This window comes from Erpetoichthys calabaricus, chromosome 12 (assembly GCF_900747795.2).
Source record: "Erpetoichthys calabaricus chromosome 12, fErpCal1.3, whole genome shotgun sequence".
NCBI lineage: Eukaryota > Metazoa > Chordata > Cladistia > Polypteriformes > Polypteridae > Erpetoichthys > Erpetoichthys calabaricus.
Genome location: NC_041405.2, coordinates 45001566 through 45021233, shown reverse-complemented (window position 1 = coordinate 45021233; position 19668 = coordinate 45001566). Strand labels below are relative to the sequence as shown.

The 19668-nt window shown below is 40.3% G+C and overlaps 1 protein-coding gene across 1 annotated transcript in view; it reads left to right on the top strand.

Moving 5' to 3' along the window:
- The window catches only part of tenm1 (teneurin transmembrane protein 1), a 900581-nt gene that overhangs the window by 869079 nt on the left and 11834 nt on the right, over positions 1–19668 (top strand). Inside the window, 5 exon segments of the mRNA XM_051935222.1 lie at positions 1664–1899; positions 2821–3114; positions 6590–6977; positions 8172–8764; positions 8766–9393. Of these exon segments, the coding sequence (XP_051791182.1) occupies positions 1664–1899; positions 2821–3114; positions 6590–6977; positions 8172–8764; positions 8766–9393 (2139 nt within the window).

Here is a 19668-nt window from a genome sequence, read left to right as displayed (position 1 = left end):
CATTCAGTTTTAACATTCATTTGCACATTTTATACTGATACCAAATCTAATACATCAGTTACTGTTGTGTAGAAACCATTATGATTAAGTGTGATGTATGCAATAGAAAACAATTGTTTGCGGCCACCTCCCTTAATGGGAACATCTATGCAATAAATGAATAAAATAAAGTATACTTTGTATCAAAATATTTTTTCTGGAATGAGAAAACTATAGTTATGGCTTGAATACTTTCACAAAACATGTTGCTTTGTTTTAGCACAGCAGTACAGCTTGTACAGCTTTGAGGCATTGACACTTGCCAAAGACACAAATGCCCATTATGTGCACTTCTACCCAGTGAGGTTCAGATGGAATAAAGCCTAATCAGGTCACTTTTAAAAAGGCCATAATTCAAAGCGGACAGCACAGTGGCGCAGTGGGTAGCACTGCTGCCTCTCAGTTAGGAGACCTGGGTTCGCTTCCTGCGTGGAGTTTGCATGGTCTGTGTGGGTTTCCTCCGGGTACTCCGTTTTCCTCCCACAGTCCAAAGACATGCAAGTTAGGTGCACTGACGATCTTAAATTGGCCTTAGTGTGTGCTTGGTGTGGCTGGCGCCCTGCCCGGGGTTTGTTTCCTGTCTTGCGCCCTGTGTTGGCTGGGATTGGCTCCAGCAGACCCCCGTGACCCTGTAGTTAGGATATAGCAGGTTGGATAATGGATGGACAGATGGATAATTCAAAGCATTAGGTCACAGCAAGACAATATGGCACACTTAGGCAGTTTTAGATGTCTCTAAAAGCAAGTGAAGAAGGCCATTGAAAAGGCAGCATCGAGTATCACAGTTGATAGAGACTATAGATTAAGTTGCTCCACTGTGTCCCAACTACAGGCAAGTTTTCAGCAGACCAGCATGAGATATAAGTTTCCAAGATCTGGTTGTCCTCAAGTGACCACACCAGAACAAGAACAATGTATCAGAATGATCCATCTGACAGAGAGTTTCAGATCTGTCACCTGTACTGCTGCTGAGTAAACCCAGTGTCCGCATCAGTGACAGGGCAGTGAGCAACAAGCTGCAAGTTGCTGAGCTTAGAGACTGGTGACCAATCAAAGACACCTTGCTTACATCTCCTAGTCATTTAACCCTAAGACAGAACCTCGCTAGTCCATATGCAGCTACTGTGGTCCCAACTGTCACTGAGGAATACTGCTGAGCAGGTGCTGCCTTCTCTCCTCATCTTAACTCCACAGATCAGTTCTAGGATGCCAAAGATCATAATATCTTCAGGCAAGACCCTCTATCTGCAAACAGCCAGCAACTTTGTCAGGCCCTTGTGCAGGAATGGAGTAACATTCTACTAACTTCAGATTCAGAAGCCCATTGACTGTGATTGACTCTATGCTTTCCTATTATTCTCATTTTCATTTCTTTATTGTTATTTCAGCAGAAAATGTGAAAATGTTGCTTTCCTTTTTTTCCATCAGTACTGTACATATATATATATATATATATACTGTATATACTGCAGGTTATTTTTCCATATGGTATTTTTTTGCTTATTCTTACAGATGTGCTGTGCATTAACTTATTGACCTATGACATTTAGAACATACTGACAATTGCACATGCTGCCCCATACTGGAATGAAGCAAGTTACATGCCCTATTCTTTTGTTCACAGAGCACACTCAAAACACGTACCGTGTCAGCGCTGATGGCTCTTTGCGAGTGACCTTTGCCAGTGGCATGGAGGTGACCCTGAGCACAGAGCCACATATCTCAGCTGGAGTGGTAAATCCCACTGTCGGTAAATGCAACATAACCCTGCCAGGGGAGCATGGGCCCAACCTCATCGAGTGGAGGCAGAGAAGAGAGCATGCCAAAGGAAACTACACATCCTACGAGAGACGTCTGCGGGTACTCTTCCTCCTACGCTTACAAAGTTGGAAATTTGAATGCTTGCATTTAGAAGAAGTTAAGATTTATGCAAATCATGCTTATGAAGTGTTTAGACCGAGAAAATCCCCAAGGAGTTTCAAATGAGTTGCTTTTCAGTCTTTTATATTGTACCTCAAGCATGCAAGATGTTCTTTTAAAGCCACAAAATGCCACCCACATTTTGCTTGTTATATTTTTCCAAGGCATATTATCCTCTTATAAGCATTTTTTGCACACAATAGAATAATCAATAATTAGTAAGCATTACCATGTATTTAAAATACTTTTTTATTGCCAGTGCCCCTGATTTCCTATGCATCTTATTATCAGTTTCTAACTGTAGTACTACTTATACTTTTAGGGATGAATTCCTTGAGGCTGTTGGAAAAGGTGGATCTTTGCATGCACTTGGGGTGGAGTGTCTGTGACATTTGGAATCTAGCAATGCAGTGTTCTCATGAACTCTCCACTTGTGTGCTTCTCTGAAATGCTTTCAACAATATTTGTGAGACTTATGGTATCACGGATGGACTCATACTGCACTTTTCTTGAAACTCTAGGATTATGTTTTCTAATTCACATTGCCATCATGATGTTTCGAAGTGCAGTCTGCCAGACCCCATTGTTCACAAGGTTATGTTTTCTTACTGTGGTCAGTCTGCTTCAGATGGGTACAGTGAGTCTATCGCCATAGTCAAAGTAAAAGCCTTTGATTATAACAGGAGTGTTCAGGTCAAGACACCAGAAGCTAGTGAACCTGGCTTGCACTCGCTTTCAGACATCAAGCTGTAGTGTAAATATAAATGTGCTTTTATATTCCTGCTTATCTGATAACATGGTACTTGCAATACAACTACAAAGTACTCATACTGTATTATTGTTATTATTGTTCATTATTAGGCTCATAATAGAAATCTGCTGTCCATAGACTTTGACCAGGCAACAAGAATGGGAAAGATTTATGACGATCACCGCAAGTTCACTCTTAGAATACAGTATGATCCGAAAGGCCGTCCCATCCTCTGGTCTCCCAGTAACAAATACAACGAGGTGAACGTAACATATTCTCCTGATGGTCTGGTCACCAGCATTCAACGAGGAAACTGGTCTGAGAAACTGGAGTACGAGAACAGAAAAGTCATTTCTAGAACTTGGGCCAATGGTAAAATATGGAGCTACACCTTTCTGGAGAAGGTAAGGTATTGTTTTGCCTAAGTGAGTTTTAAAAGAAAAGCATTCTTGACTTTCCTAAGTTAAGAATTTTGGGCATCTGAAAAAAGTGAAGAAAATTTCTGTATGTTGAGTAATGTAGAATAGTATCATGTGGGCGGGGTGGTAGCACAATGGGGAGTTGTGCTTGCCTCATAGATCTATTGTCCTAGGTTTGATTCCCACGTCCAGCCATTGTTTTTGAGAAGTTTGCACACCTTACTTGTGTCTCTTTGGGTTTTCCTTTTGGTACTCCAATTCCTCCTACATCTCCAGGTATACAATGTACAACAATAAAATGTGACATCTTCTAAGAGGATGAATGTTTTTTATAGGCACTTTATAAATCTGCATGTTACATTTCTTGGCAACTTTGACCTGGCCCTGTGTGAGTGGGCACTGTTATGAACTGGTGCCGCATGGATAGGCAACTGCACCCCATGACCTTGACTGGATTAAGCAGGTCTGAGAATGTTTTGTAATTATACCATTTGCAAAAGATACCATATAACTGGGCTGTCATGTAATGTGGGGACCCTTTGTGAGAAACTGAAGCAAAGAGCAACTTAAGAGAGACACTATGAATTGGGGAGGTGATGTCACTACTGGATGATGACAGTACTGAGGTTCTTCATGCTACACTAGCTCATTATTGTGCCATTTTATAAAATGTAATGAAACAATGCAAGGGGAGGGTTTAACTGGATGCCTGGCCTTGCACCACCAAAGTTTTTTTTTTTTCTTCGTCCCAACCGACTTCTTTTTCTGTGTAATGTTGTAATATGCCTGTGTTTTAGCATACTCTGTGAAATATTGATGTGTCATCCGGGGTCAGTTCTGGTCTTATGCCCAATTATGAAAATGGACAAATGAATGTATTATTGTTTTGTTTGGCTTGAGTATTACTAGAGAAACATAATAAGTGTGCCGTGTAACAAAGAATTAACTGATTTATGAGAAATAAGTTAAGTTGATCACTTTTTTCATAATTTAATTTTGGTAACACTTGAGTCACACATTATATGAACTCTAATAAATGAAGAAGAGAATTACCATATATACTTGCATTTAAGTTCTCCCGCAGATAAGTCGGGGCTTGATTTTACCATATAATTTCCAGTATTTTATAATGTCGGTCATATAAGTCGAATGCGGAAAACTGATGCTATTAGTCCAAAAGATTATGATATGCTAACGGCAACCTTAGAGAGTAACGACGGAGCACACTGCCTTTTTTTTTTTATGTATTGTGCCTAAGTGACAACACGGTAATACCCGAACTATTCTGAAGTGACGTTTGCACTGATTTGTGCCTTTTGTATCTCACACCCTCATACACCTTTATCATAAGAGCATCCCTTATCTATAATGGAGCGTTCGATCAGAAGAAAATATGAACCTGTTTTTAAATTAAACGACATTGAAGTAGTGAAAGAAATTGGTAACTGCGCTGCTGCAACAAAATGCAATGTGTCTGAGAAACTGATGCGAGATTGGAGGAGGCAAGAAAATGTAAAAAATAAATAAATAAATTTTGCATTATTGAACGGGCGTATAAGTCGGTGTCTGATTTTATGATCGAATTTTTGGGTTTCAAGACCCGACTTATCCACGAGTACATACAATATATCTATGTTTTTTTGGAAATTAATGAAAAAAGTACATACTGTATGACTTAGGACAAATGTGCCATCTGACACTTAGTTTGCCTTGTACTCAGAGTCTCCTGCAACCATTTCAGGCCTTTGTTTTCAGATAATGTATGGTGATTAATGCAGGGGTGCTTTTTGGAGGAAAAACACAGTTCAGGAGTCCCTGGTAATTCAGCAGTACAGTGCCTATAAAAAGTATTTAACCCCTTGGAAGTTTTCACATTTTATTAATATACAACATTGAATCACAGTAGTTTTGTTTCTTTAACACTGATCAACAGAAAAAAATATTTAATATCTAAGTGAAAACAAATTTCTGTAAAGTGGTGTAAATATATTGCAACATTTAAATTAAAAATAATTGGTTGATTAAGTATTCACTCCCTTCAAGTCAGTATTTAGTAGAGACACCTTTGGCAGCCATGACAGCCTTCAGTCTGTGTGCTTGTGTCTCTGCTATCAGTTTTGTGATCTACACGCTGTAGATTTTCGCCATTCTTCTTTGCAAAATTGCTGAAGCTCTCTCAGGATGCATGGATTTTTAGTGAACAGCCATATTTAATTCTACCTACAAATTCTCAATTAGTTTCAGAACTGGACTCTGACTCTGCCACATTGCAACATTAATTTTGTTGTTTCAAGACCATTCCTGTGTAGCTTTAGCTTTATCCTCGGGGTAGTAGTCTTTCTGGAAAACAAATCATCTCCCAGGGTGCAGATTTTTTGTAGACTGCATTATGTTTTCCTCCAGGATTTCTTTGTATTTTCCTGCTTTCATTTTACTCTCAACCCTCACAGGCTTTCCAGGGCCTGCTAGAGAGTAGCATTTCCAAAGGCACAATGCTGCCACCACTTTACATTGGGGATGGTGAGTTTTTGATAATATTCACTGTTCAAACATGAGATTTAGTCTGATGTTTGATTTTGGTCTCTTCAGATCATTGAACCTTCTTCTAGCTGTCTTCTTAGTTTCACATGGCTATTAACCATAGTTTTCCCTTTGCCACTTCCCCGGACAGCTGGGACTGGTGAAACACCCAGTTGTTGTCTGTATAGTCCGTCCAGTCTCAGTCCCTGTAGCTTGCAACTCCATCAGAGTTACCTATGGCCTCTTGGAGCCCTTCTTCACTAATCTTCATCTTGTACAATCACTCAGTTTTAGTGAATGACCGTCTCTGGGCAGCTTTACAGATCTGCCACACTCTTTCCATTTCTTAATGATTGGACTCCTAGGGATATTAAGTGACACAGATGATTCCTTATCCAAATCTCCTGACTTGTGATTTTAAATCACCTTTTCATGGAGTTGCTTGCCTTCTTCTTTTGTCTTCATTGTGTGGGATAGCCCATCATACTGAATTTCCACAAAATGGAAACTCCAGATAAGGTGCATTTATCTGACAATCACTTAAAACTCCTTGATTATAGCCAGGTGATCTCTATTGAATTAATACTGTGACTTTTAAACTGTTAGGGTGTGTCATATTTTATGGGGTGAATACATGTGCAATCAATTTTTTGTGTTTTATATTTTTATTTATCAACCACTTTGCAGAGATCCGTTTTCACTTTGAAGCAGTCTTTTTCCATTGATCAGTGTGAGCAAAAGCCAAATTAAATCCGCTGTGATTCAGTATTGTAGAACAATAAAATGTGACAACTTCTAAGGTTTGACAACTTTTTACAGGCACTGTATATTATAATTGCTAGCTTGTGTCCACGCTTACGTGCAATACAACAGTCGTCTGGTGTTGGATGTGTCACTGGGGATGCTAAAATGCTTAAAGTATCTTTCTTCTCTGTTACAGTCCATCATGCTCCTACTTCACAGCCAGAGAAGGTACATCTTCGAGTTTGATCAGGGTGACCGGATTGTCTCCATCACTATGCCAAGCATGGTGCGTCACAGTTTTCAGACTATGCTGTCAGTGGGCTACTTCAGGAATATTTACAATCCACCGGATAGTAGCGCTGCCTTTATTCAGGACTTTGCTCGAGATGGAAGGCTTCTGCAGACAATCTACCTTGGAACTGGACGCAGAGTCCTCTACAAATATACCAAGCAATCGCGGCTGTCTGAAATTCTCTTTGATACCACCTTGGTGACATTCACTTACGATGATTCCTCTAGCGTGGTCAAAACCATTCACCTGATGCAGGAAGGGTTTGTCTGCACTATTAGATACAGACAGACAGGTGAGTGTGCAGGTGAAAGCCTCAACCTCCAAATTAAATTCATCTATAAGTCATCTTGTTTTTTGAAGATGGTGGTTTTAAGTCTTTGACAGGTAGCTCTGTGAGACGTTCTTTATCATGGAACCCTCGCACAAGCTTTAAATATTACCAGTCAGCTTTTCTGCATTCTGGCTCTCCATTTTCTCTTTTGAATGCATTTGTCTGGTTTTATTTTATGTAGATTTTGAAACTTGTGTAAGGCTTGATGTGAGAGGAAGTGATGTGGTGCTGTCTTGTCAAAGGCTCAGACAGAGCCAAAGCAAATTTGTAATAAATTCCTTCCTCAGGTCAAATTTGTTCCATGGTTTCAAAGTAAAGGCCACTATCCCCATCTTACTGTTATTAATGTCTGGCACTTGACTATACTAATCTGCGTTGATTTCTATGAATTTATCTGCATGAAATTCACAGTTTCTTAAATATATTCTGCTTAACTCTGTCATGCACTCTGGGCAAATTAGAGGAAAGTAGCATGTCGCTCCAATGGGGACTAGACTATGCATTATGCATGATATTGGCTGGGGTGCTTGGCGCTAACCGTGCACACTTCTATTAATTAATTATTAAACATTCTCTCTAAATGAGACAAACAAACTGTGTGTGCAGGAATGAATAAACATTTGTTAAATTAATCTGTCACAGAATCTAGCTGTTGGTGTTTATCATTATAATTGACTCTTCTCATAGACAATTACGCCCAGACGTCTACTGTATGCAAACACTTGCTCTTTAACAACGGGCTATGAATTATTCATGTCTGCCCTTGATACTTGAGAAGAAATGATAGCTTGATTTGCGCTGAAGCGTTTAAAGCTTCAGTCCAACGAACACAAACCTAATTTTGCTCTGCCGTGAAGGTTGCCTTAGGTGGCCCTAAAAGAATGAAGCCACATGTGTCCAGCTGGCTAGTCTTCACGCTTCCTGTGTTACTCATCTGCCTTTCGTTGCATTTTATTTAAATATTTTTGTGGAAAATAGAATGAAGTATCTAACTTTGAACTTTGTGATCAATGTTATTTTAACAAAGAAAGAGAATCTGATCCTTGATCATTCCTACCTTGAGACTTATTATTGTTCTGTTAATATTGTTCTCACTATCTCTTTATGTTTATCACTTTATTTAATTTTGTTATTGATATTTTTGTCTTTGCTTAGGGCCCCTGATAGGTCGTCAAATCTTCAGGTTCAGTGAGGAAGGTCTGGTGAACGCCCGTTTTGACTACAGCTACAATAACTTCCGGGTTACAAGTATGCAGGCAATGATTAATGAAACTCCCCTGCCCATTGACCTTTATCGTTATGTTGATGTCTCAGGGAGAATTGAACAGTTTGGCAAGTTCAGTGTCATCAACTATGACCTCAACCAGGTCATCACAACTCATGTGATGAAGCACACTAAAATTTTTGACTCCAATGGTCAGGTCATAGAAGTGCAATATGAAATTCTCAAATCAATTGCCTTTTGGATGACAATCCAGTATGACAATATGGGTCGAGTCCTTGTGTGTGACATCAGAGTTGGGGTTGATGCCAACATAACCAGGTATTCGTATGAATATGATGCAGACAGCCAGCTTCAAACAGTCTCAATCAATGATAGACCACAGTGGAGGTACAGCTACGATCTCAATGGCAACATTAACTTACTGAGCCATGGAAATACTGCCAGTCTGACCCCACTGAGGTACGATCTCAGAGATCGGATCACAAGACTTGGCAAAATTCTATATAAAGTAGATGAAGATGGCTTTTTTGAGATCACGAGACAACGATGTCTTTGAATATAACTCCAACGGACTGCTCAGCCGAGTGTACAGCAAAGTGTCTGCATGGAGTGTGCAATATCACTATGATGGACTTGGCCGAAGGGTTGCCAGCAGGAACACTCTGGGTCAGCACCTCCAGTTCTTCTATGCCGACCTCACCAAGCCCACACGAGTAACACACATGTACAATCATTCAAGCTCTGACATCACATCCCTTTACTATGATTTGCAAGGGCATCTCATTGCTATGGAGCTCAGCAGTGGTGACGAGTATTATGTCTCCTGTGATAACTCAGGAACTCCTCTGGCAGTGTTCAGCAGTAAGGGCCAGCTCCTCAAAGAAATCCGCTACACTCCTTATGGAGATATTTATCATGACTCCAAGCAAGATTTTCAGATTATTATTGGTTTTCATGGTGGACTTTATGATCCTTTAACTAAACTTGTGCATCTTGGCCGAAGAGATTATGATGTCCTTGCTGGAAGATGGACTACACCAGACTATAGCTTGTGGAAGGATCTAAATTACTCCCCAAAACCTTTCAACTTGTACTCATTTAAAAATAATTATCCAGCTGGAGATTTGCAAGATGTTACTCAGTACACTACAGGTAAGCCAAGCTGATGACTTAATGGGTATGCTGTGTTGGGTTGGAGTCCAGATAGATAGATAGATAGATAGATAGATAGATAGATAGATAGATAGATAGATAGATAGATAGATAGATAGATAGATAGATAGATAGATAGATAGATAGATAGATAGATAGATAGATAGATACTTTATTAATCCCGATGGGAAATTCACAGACATAAATGGAGGACACACTGTATAAAATCAAGGTGCAAATTATGAGAAATAAAGTACTGTAAATAGTAAGCATGATAAGAAACCATGTGAAGAATTCAGTTTGTAGAATTAGTTAAAGCCATTGGGACATAAAAGAATAAAGAGGCTCACACCTATAGCTTCCAGCCCTCCAGATTAGCCAACAGCAAAACCTTTTTTGTGATACTTGGAAAGAGTAATGTAATACTCTGTGGTTGCTAGGCACAAGATTCACGTGTCACATGACCCATACCAACCAAGTTGGAAAAGATGGGCAGTGCACATTAAACAGATTCTGAATTTTGCTGCAAAATTAAGGATGAGAAAATTGGTTAGAATGTTTTGATTTTGTTAGCAACATACAATTGAGTGATGCCTGTTAAAATATAATAAATGATCTTATTTTGATTTCCTTTGTGTATTGCTCCTGAAAATATTCGCCACTTGATTTAAAATTCAGTCTGTCCAGACTTCTATGAAACTTCCTGACGGTCACAGGAAGGTCCCAAAAAGCAGAATTGCAGTTTTCTCTGTTTTAACCCCAGTGACACCAATTGTCAGCGACACACTCCATTCTGCTTCTTGACGTGCACAGTACAGTGGCTGCATACCATCGTATCAGGTGATATGTTTTCATTAGATTTGTGTGTTTCTCATATCTGGGAAAGCAATCTGTAGAGTGTTACTTACAATCAAAGAAAAGAAGATTCATACTGTTTTCAAAACACAGCAGTGTTAAACTCTGTGGTTCAAAAATCACAGATTCTGTCACTAAAATATAGCTATGGCTTTCCCTTTCCATTACCAGGCCAGCTGCAAGGAATTAAATCTTAGCTCATGTTGCAGGGCTTTCATGTTTCTCTCTGAATCCTTGAATTTGCTAACACATAAAACATAAAACACAGACCCTGTGAGTTTTGAAATTGAATTAACACCGTGCCTTATGTGCACTTTGTAAAAGGCTGCTTGATTGTAACATTGCATCACTGGCATGAGAGAATGCTCAACTCTTAAACAGTAAGCCATGTCCTGTGCTAAGTGTATGTCAGAGTTATCAATTTCTGTATTTTAACTGGCTTGCAACATTAGTAATTCAGCCTCTCAAACACCTAAGAAAAGTCGTTCCTTCTTCTCCTCCCCTCAATTAATAGGTTCCCTTGCCAAAAACTGGTCTGTCAAATGCTTTGTCTAGGATGACTTTATTCAGCGTAAACTACATTTTTTTATTTTCATAATGCATCACTAGACATTTGTGGGGTACATTTGCAATCAGTGCTTATGGAAATATATGCAGTCCTTCTGCACCTGTCTTTTTTATGTTAGACTGCTCTTATTTTGTTTTTTTCTATAATATAAGTTCAGTTTCTATATTAAAACCACATTTCCATGCACCTTTTTAAAACTAGAGGCCCAAAACTGAGCTGCTGCAGACCTTCTAAATACCACAAACCCCAGTGATAACCAAACACATTCTAGCAAATCTGAACAAAGGCCTTACTGCAATATTAAACCAGAAAACAAAAGAGCTGTGCAAATATGCCAACATTTTATTCAGTCAGTTATCTACATTACATTTATTTGAATTGGCAGACAACATTTATGATTGGTTACATTTCTTTTGGTCTTTCCAAATTAGAGTGACTTGCACAGGTTCACACAGTGTCAGTAGTGGGATCTGAACCCACAACCTCCAAGTTTGAAGTCCAAAGCCTTAACCACTACACCACACTGCTTGCCTCAATTTAAAATTCTAAATTCACATTCAGTTTAAAATCTAAAATTCAGATGTTGCTCCCACTTTTGATAAATGGGCCTATATGAAGAATCAGAGCCAATTTTAAATGTGCCCAGATACACAGCCACTCCAAGTACACGTCACAGCAGCCTGCAGAACAAGGTGGGGCTGTATGTTTGGGGGCGGGGCTGAATGTTGATGATGTCATATCCCAGTCTCAGTTACTTTCACAGTGCTGAGTTTGGACACAGTCCTGTTTTCAGGGTAGTCTGCTAACACATAGGCTGCAGTGATGTGTACTTGTGCATTCAGGTAGTTCACTCACCTTGTAACGTGTGTTGCTCACATGTCTTCTCACATTATCCTGGGCATCTTGGCGCTGAAGCAGATTGTGTACTAGTTGGAAAAGCTCAAGAAAAGTGCAAAGGTTATTACTTTGAATGTAAAACTAGAAGTTATAAAGTCCAAATATAGCACTTTACTAAACACTAGCAGAAGTATCCAGTGATGCCTGGGTACAAATAAATGATGGAAAATTAACATGGCTATATACAAACCACAATGAGACAAAAACACAATCAAAACAGACAAAAGCTGTAATCCTGCTAGACAATGATATTGTTATTCAATTTAATTCAGAAGAAAACACTGAACGTACCTGTGGTCTTAGATGAGATTCCGCTTTTGGCCGGTATAAAACTTTTTGTGTGCTGATGATGATATTCTCCCTTCAGCCCTAGCATACTCCTGCTGCCTGATAGGAATCAGAGTGGCTGCGTCAGTGCTTGGTGTTTTAGCTGCCCAACCCCTTTAAAACACATCTTCCCAATATGACATATGTATTATAAGTTGGACCAACAACAAGGCACATGAAAAATTTCATGAAACTTGGTTCAGCTGGTTTTGTGAGATTAGCAAGCAGACAAACAGAAATAATAATAATACATTTTATTTATATAACACCATTCCCATGCGCTTCACAGTATCTAAGAAAGAACAGCAGGGTATATGTTATAACTGATACAGTTAGGTCCATAAATATTTGGACAGAGACATCTTTTTCTAATTTTGGTTCTGTACATTACCACAATGAATTTTAAATGAAACAACTCAGATGCAGTTGAAGTGCAGACTTTCAGCTTTAATTCAGTGGGGTGAACAAAACGATTGCATAAAAATGTAAGGCAACTAAAGCATTTTTTTAACACAATCCCTTCATTTCAGGGGCTCAAAAGTAATTGGACAAATTAAATAACTGGAAATAAGACGTTCATTTCTAATACTTGGTTGAAAACCCTTTGCTGGCAATGACAGCCTGAAGTCTTGAACTCATGGACATCACCAGATGCTGGGTTTCCTCCTTTTTAATGCTCTGCCAGGCCTTTACTACAGCGGCTTTCAGTTGCTGTTTGTTTGTGGGCCTTTCTGTCTGAAGTTTAGTCTTCAACAAGTGAAATGCATGCTCAATTGGGTTAAGATCAGGTGACTGACTTGGCCATTCAAGAATTTTCCACTTCTTTGCTTTAATAAACTCCTGGGTTGCTTTGGCTGTATGTTTTGGGTCATTGTCCATCTGTGTCATGAAACGCCGCCCAATCAATTTGACTGCATTTAGCTGGATTTGAGCAGACAGTATGTCTCTGAACACCTCAGAATTCATTTGGCTGCTTCTGTCCTGTGTCACATCATCAATAAACACTAGTGTCCCAGTGCCACTGGCAGCCATGCACACCCAAGCCATCACACTGCCTCCACCGTGTTTTACAGATGATGTGGTATGCTTTGGATAATGAGTTGTTCCATGCCTTGTCCAAACTTTTTTCTTGCCATCATTCTGGTAGAGGTTGATCTTGGTTTCATCTGTCCAAAGAATGTTTTTCCAGAACTGTGCTGGCTTTTTTAGATGTTCTTTAGCAAAGTCCAATCTAGCCTTTCTATTCTTGAGGCTTATGAGTGGCTTGCACCTTGCAGTGCACCCTCTGTATTTACTTTCATGCAGTCTTCTCTTTATGGTAGACTTGGATATCGATATTCCTACCCCCTGGAGAGTGTTGTTCACTTGGTTGGCTGTTGTGAAGGGGTTTCTCTTCACCATGGAAATGATTCAGCGATCATCCACCACTGTTGTCTTCTGTGGACGTCCAGGTCTTTTTGCGTTGCTGAGTTCACCAGTGCTTGCTTTCTTTCTCAGGATGTACCAAACCACTCGTAATATTGTAGCAATTTCTCGGATGGATTTTTTCTGTTTTCGCAGCTTAAGGATGGCTTCTTTCACCTGCATGGAGAGCTCCTTTGACCGCATGTTGTCTGTTCACAGCAAAATCTTCCACATGCAAGCACCACACCTCAAATCAACTCCAGGCCTTTTATCTGCTTAATTGATAATGAAATAACGACGGACTTGCCCACACCTGCCCATGAAATAGCCTTTGAGTCAATTATCCAATTACTTTTGAGCCCCTGAAATGAAGGGATTGTGTTAAAAAAATGCTTTAGTTGCCTCACATTTTTATGCAATCGTTTTGTTCACCCCACTGAATTAAAGCTGAAAGTCTGCACTTCAACTGCATCTGAGTTGTTTCATTTAAAATTCATTGTGGTAATGAACCAAAATTAGAAAAAAGTTGTCTCTGTCCAAATATTTATGGACCTAACTGTATAAATATTTTCTGCATAGAACACTAAAATAGATAAATACAGGATGTAAAAAGCATTAAATAGAATAAAAGACAATAAACCAGAGTAAGATAGATAGATAGATAGATAGATAGATAGATAGATAGATAGATAGATAGATAGATAGATAGATAGATAGATAGATAGATAGATAGATAGATAGATAGATAGATAGATAGATAGATAGATAGATAGATAGATAGATAGATAGATAGATAGATAGATAGATACTTTATTAATCCCAAGGGGAAATTCACATACTCCAGCAACAGCATGATGATAAAGACAATATTAAATTAAAGAGTGATAACAATGCAGGTATACAGACAGACAATAACTATGTATAATGTTAAATATTAACGTTTACCCCCCCGGGTGGAAATGAAGAGTCGCATATTTTGGGGGAGGAATGATCTCCTCAGTCTATCAGTGGAGCAGGACATTGACAGCAGTCTGTCGCTGAAGCTGCTCCTCTGTCTGGAGATGATACTGTTTAGTGGATGCAGTGGATTCTCCATGATTGACAGGAACCTGCTCAGTGCCCATCACTCTGCCACAGATGTCAAACTGTCCAGCTCCATGACTACAATAGAGCCTGCCTTCCTCACCAGTTTGTCCAGGCGTGAGGCATCCTTCTTCTTTATGCTGCCTCCCCAGCACACCACCGCGTAGAAGAGGGCGCTCGCCACAACTGTCTGATAGAACATCTGCAGCATCTTATTGCAGATGTTGAAGGATGCCAGCCTTCTAAGGAAGTATAGTTGGCTCAGTCCTTTCTTACACAGAGCATCAGTATTGGCAGTCCAGTCCAATTTATCATCCAGCTGCACTCCCAGGTATTTATAGGTCTGCACCATCTGCACACAGTCACCTCTGATGATCACGGGGTCCATGAGGGGTCTGGGCCTCCTAAAATCCACCACCAGCTCCTTGGTTTTGCTGTTGTTCAGGTGTAGGTGGTTTGAGACGCACCATTTAACAAAGTCCTTGATTAGGTCCCTATACTCCTCCTCCTGCCCACTCCTGATGCAGCCCACGATAGCAGTGTCATCAGCGAATTTTTGCACGTGGCAGGATTCTGAGTTGTATTGGAAGTCCGATGTATATAGACTGAACAGGACCGGAGAAAGTACAGTCCCCTGCGGCGCTCCTGTGTTGCTGACCACAATGTCAGACCTGCAGTTCCCGAGACACATATACTGTGGTCTGTCTTTAAGATAGTCCACGATCCATGCTACCAGGTATGAATCTACTCCCATCTCTGTCAGCTTCTCCCTAAGGAGCAGAGGTTGGATGGTGTTGAAGGTGCTAGAGAAGTCCAGAAACATAATTCTTACTGCACCACTGCCTCTGTCCAAGTGGGAGAGGGATCAGTGTAGCATATAGATGGTGGCATCCTCCACTCCTACCTTCTCCTGGTATGCGAACTGCAGAGGGTCAAGGGCGTGGCGGACCTGTGGCCTCAGGTGGTGAAGCAGCAGCCACTCCATGGTTTTCATCACATGCAACGTCAGAGCGACAGGCCAGAAGTCATTCAGCTCAGTAGGATGTGATACCTTTGGGATTGGGGTGATGCAAGATGTTTTCCAAAGCCTTGGGACTCTCCCCTGTTCCAGGCTCAGGTTGAAGATGTGCTGTAGAGGACTCCCCAGCTCCGACGCACAGGTCTTCAGCAGTTGTGGCGATACTCCATCTGGACCCACTGCTTTGCTGGCACAAAGTCTCCTCAGCTCTCTGCTTACCTGGGCTGCTGTAATTGTGGGTTGGGGTAGACTCTCTCCTATGCTGGTATCACCAGAAGGATGGGTGGAGGGTGCAGTACTCCAAAGTGAGAGTGGGTTAAGGTGGTCAAACCTGTTAAAAAAGTTATTCATCTGGTTTGCTCTCTCCACGTCTCTCTTGATGGTGGCACCCCGCTTCGAGCTGCAGCCAGTGATGATCTTCATCCCATCCCACACTTCCTTCATGCTGTTATTCTGCAACTTCTACTCCAGCTTTCTCTTGTACTGCTCCTTTGCCACCCTGAGCTGGACTCAGAGTTCCTTCTGCACGCGCTTCAGCTCATGCTGATCACCGCTTTTAAAAGCCCTAAAATACTAAATTCAATACTAAAAGAAAAGCCTGGACAAATCACATCATTGGTGATATACACACAAATTATCCTGAGCATCTGGGCAGAGATGTAAACTGAAAGAATGGACAGAATGTCAGTTAAGTTAAAAGCCTTCCTGAACAGATGAGTTTGAAGTTGTTTTTTAAAAGAATGAATGGAGTCAACTGATCTCATTAATTTTGGGAGGTCATTCTAAAGTCTTGCTGCTATACAGCCGAAGGCCCTGTCACCCATAGAGAGCAGGTTAGTGTGGGGCACAACAAGACTGCCAAAATCAGAGGACCCTTAGTGGCAAACAGGAGCGCAGCGATGGAGAAGATCACTGATGTAGTCTGGTGAGATGGCTATTTAAAGCTTTGTAGGTTAACAGAATTTTATTCTCAGTCATGGAAGACACAGGGAGCCAGTGGAGGTGAAGTAGGATAGATGTGATGTGGTTGCTTTTGCTGGTTTTGAATTATCTGGAGTTGTGATACAGTTCATATGAAAACGTTTGGGAAACCCTCGTAATTCTTTGGATTTTTGTTTTTCATTGGCTGGACTTTCCAAGTAGCAACTTCCTTTTAATATATGACATGCCTTATAGAAACAGTAGTATTTCAGCAGTGAAATTAAGTTTATTGGATTAACAGAAAATATGCAATATGCATCATCACAAAATTAGACAGGTGCATAAATTTGGGCACCCCAACAGAGATACTACATCAATACTTAGTTGAGCCTCCTTTTGCAAATATAACAGCCTCTAGACGCCTCCTATAGCCTTTGATGAGTGTCTGGATTCTAGACCAGACCATTTTTTTTTGACCATTCTTCCATACAAAATCTCTCCAGTTCAGTTAAATTTGATGGCTGCTGAGCATAGACAGCCTGCTTCAAATCATCCCATAGATTTTCGATGATATTCAAGTCAGGGGACTGTGACGGCCATTCAAGAACATTGTACTTCTCCCTCTGCATGAATGCCTTTGTAGATTTCGAATTGTGTTTTGGGTCATTGTTGGAATATCCAACCCCTGTGTAACATTGTGACTGATGCTTGAACATTATCCTGAAGAATTTTGTTGATATTGGGTTGAATTCATCCAACCCTCAACTTTAACAAGGGCCCCAATCCCTGAACTAGCCACACAGCCCCACAGCATGATGGAACCTCCACCAAATTTGACAGTAGGTAGCAGGTGTTTTTCTTGGAATGCGGTGTTCTTCTTCCACCATGCAAAGCGCTTTTTGTTATGAACAAATAACTCAATTTTTCTCTCATCAGTTTAAAGCACTTTGTTCCCAAATGAATCTGGCTTGTCTAAATGAGCATTGGCATACAACAAGCGACTCTTTTTGTGGCGTGAGTGCAGAAAGGGCTTCTTTCTCATCACCCCGCCATACAGATGTTCTTTGTGCAAATTGCGCTGAATTGTAGAACGATGTACAGATGTACCATCTGCAGCAAGATGTTCTTGCAGGTCTTTGGAGGTGATCTGTGGGTTGTCTGTAACCATTCTCACTATCTATCTATCTATCCTGTGCATATGCCGCTCCTGTGTTTTTCTTGGCCTGCCAGACCTGCTGGCTTTAACAGCAACTGTGCCTGTGGCCTTCCATTTCCTGATTACATTCCTTACAGTTGAAACTGACAGTTTAAACCTCTGAGATAGCTTTTTGTAGCCTTCCCCTAAACCATGATAGTGAACAATCTTTGTTTTCAGATCTTTTGAGAGTTGCTTTGAGGATCTCATGCTGTCACTCTTCAGATGAGAGTCAAAGTGAAGCACAACTTGCAATTGACCACCTTAAATACCTTTTCTCATGATTGGACACACCTGTCTCTGAAGTTCAAGGCTTAATGAGCTAATCCAACCAATATGGTGTATTCAGTATTGAGCAGTTACATACATTCAAATCAGCAAAATGACAAGGGGACCCAAATTTCTGCACAGCCAGTTTTTCACATTTGATTTAATTTCATACAGCTAAATACTGCTTCACTAAAAATCTTTGTTTGGAAAACACCCCAGTACTCAGATGTTCCTAGGAAATGAAAGACATACCACTGTTATCTTTTTTGTTGAAAGTAGAGTAAATTATTATGCAGGCAGAGAGGGGTTCCCAAACTTTTTCATATGACTGTATTTTCAAGATTTGAAGGGGAGTTACAGTAATCAATGCAGGATGTGATAAAAGCATGGACAAGTTTCTCAGCATTAGAAAAGGACAGGAATAAGTGAGCATGGGACATGTCACGGAAGTGAAAGTAACAAACTTTCTTGATGTGGCTTATGTGGGTGGAATAAGAAAGGGAGGAATCAAAAATGATGCCAACATTCCTTGCCTTAGAAGAAGGTCTGATGAGATTATCATCAAGAGTGATTGAAAAGGAGCTCATTTTCTTAAGCTCCACTTGGGTGCCAATTTGCAGGAGTTCAGTTTTGTTGCAATTCATTGTTAAAGAGTTTTGCTCCATCCAGGTTTTAATTTCACTGAGGAAAGGTGTGAGCTGAGAAAGCTCTGATGAAGTTGCACTTTGAAATAGAGTTGAGTATCATCAACGTAAAAATGATAACCCAGTCCAAAGCTACGAATAATATGGCCAAGGCGTTTAGATACAGAAGAGCAGAGGGTCGAGGGCAGAGCCCTGAGGAACTCCTTGTGTGACCCATGCTGTGCTGGATGTGCAATTCCTAAAACTAACAAACTCTTAAACCGCTGGTGGGCAGTGCCAGAGATACCCAAAATTATCTCCATTCTGGACAGTAGAATGTCTTGTCTAACAGTGTCAAAAGCTGCACTGAGGTCTAACAGAATTAATTTGCTGTTTTTTCCGGAGTCCACTGCTATAAGCAAATCATTAGTTACCCGAAGCAGAGCAGTTTCACAGCACTGCTGCGCACTAAAACCAGCCTGAAAGGGTTCCATCACTTTATTTGATGTTAAATAACTGGTAACTTGGGAGGCTACAGCATACTTAAGAACTTTTGAGAGAAAAGGTAGGTGAGAAATATGCCAAAAATTGTTAAGCTTGTCAGCATTAAGAACAGACTTTTTCAACATTGCGGTTACAGAAGTGTGGTTGGCACAAAGCCGGTGTCAAGGGATGTATTTATTATTGTTGTAACAGTCAGGATTCTAGCATGAAGGCAGGATTTAAGAAGTGTGGTACGGTGGGGTCCATTACACAGGTAGTGGGCCTCATCTTACAAAGCAGATCATTAACAGACGCAGTTGCAACTGGTGAAAATTTAGAAAAGGAATGGGAAGACAGGGAAAGATATGCATCGATGATGGATTTATGCTAGCTGAATTATTTAGATGTTTAATTTTATTACAGAAAAGGTAGAGGGACGTTTCACAAATTTCAGTGAGGAGGTAATTGAGCCAGATGCAGGCTGAAGTAGTTTATAAGACGTTCAAACGGCATACAGTTTTTATTCATATTCATTATTTAATGAAGGGCAATGCCTTATAGGGTTTGCTTTGATAAACTGTGCTGTTTTTAAACCTATTCTTTCAATCGTTATGAAGGTCAGTGTTATTCG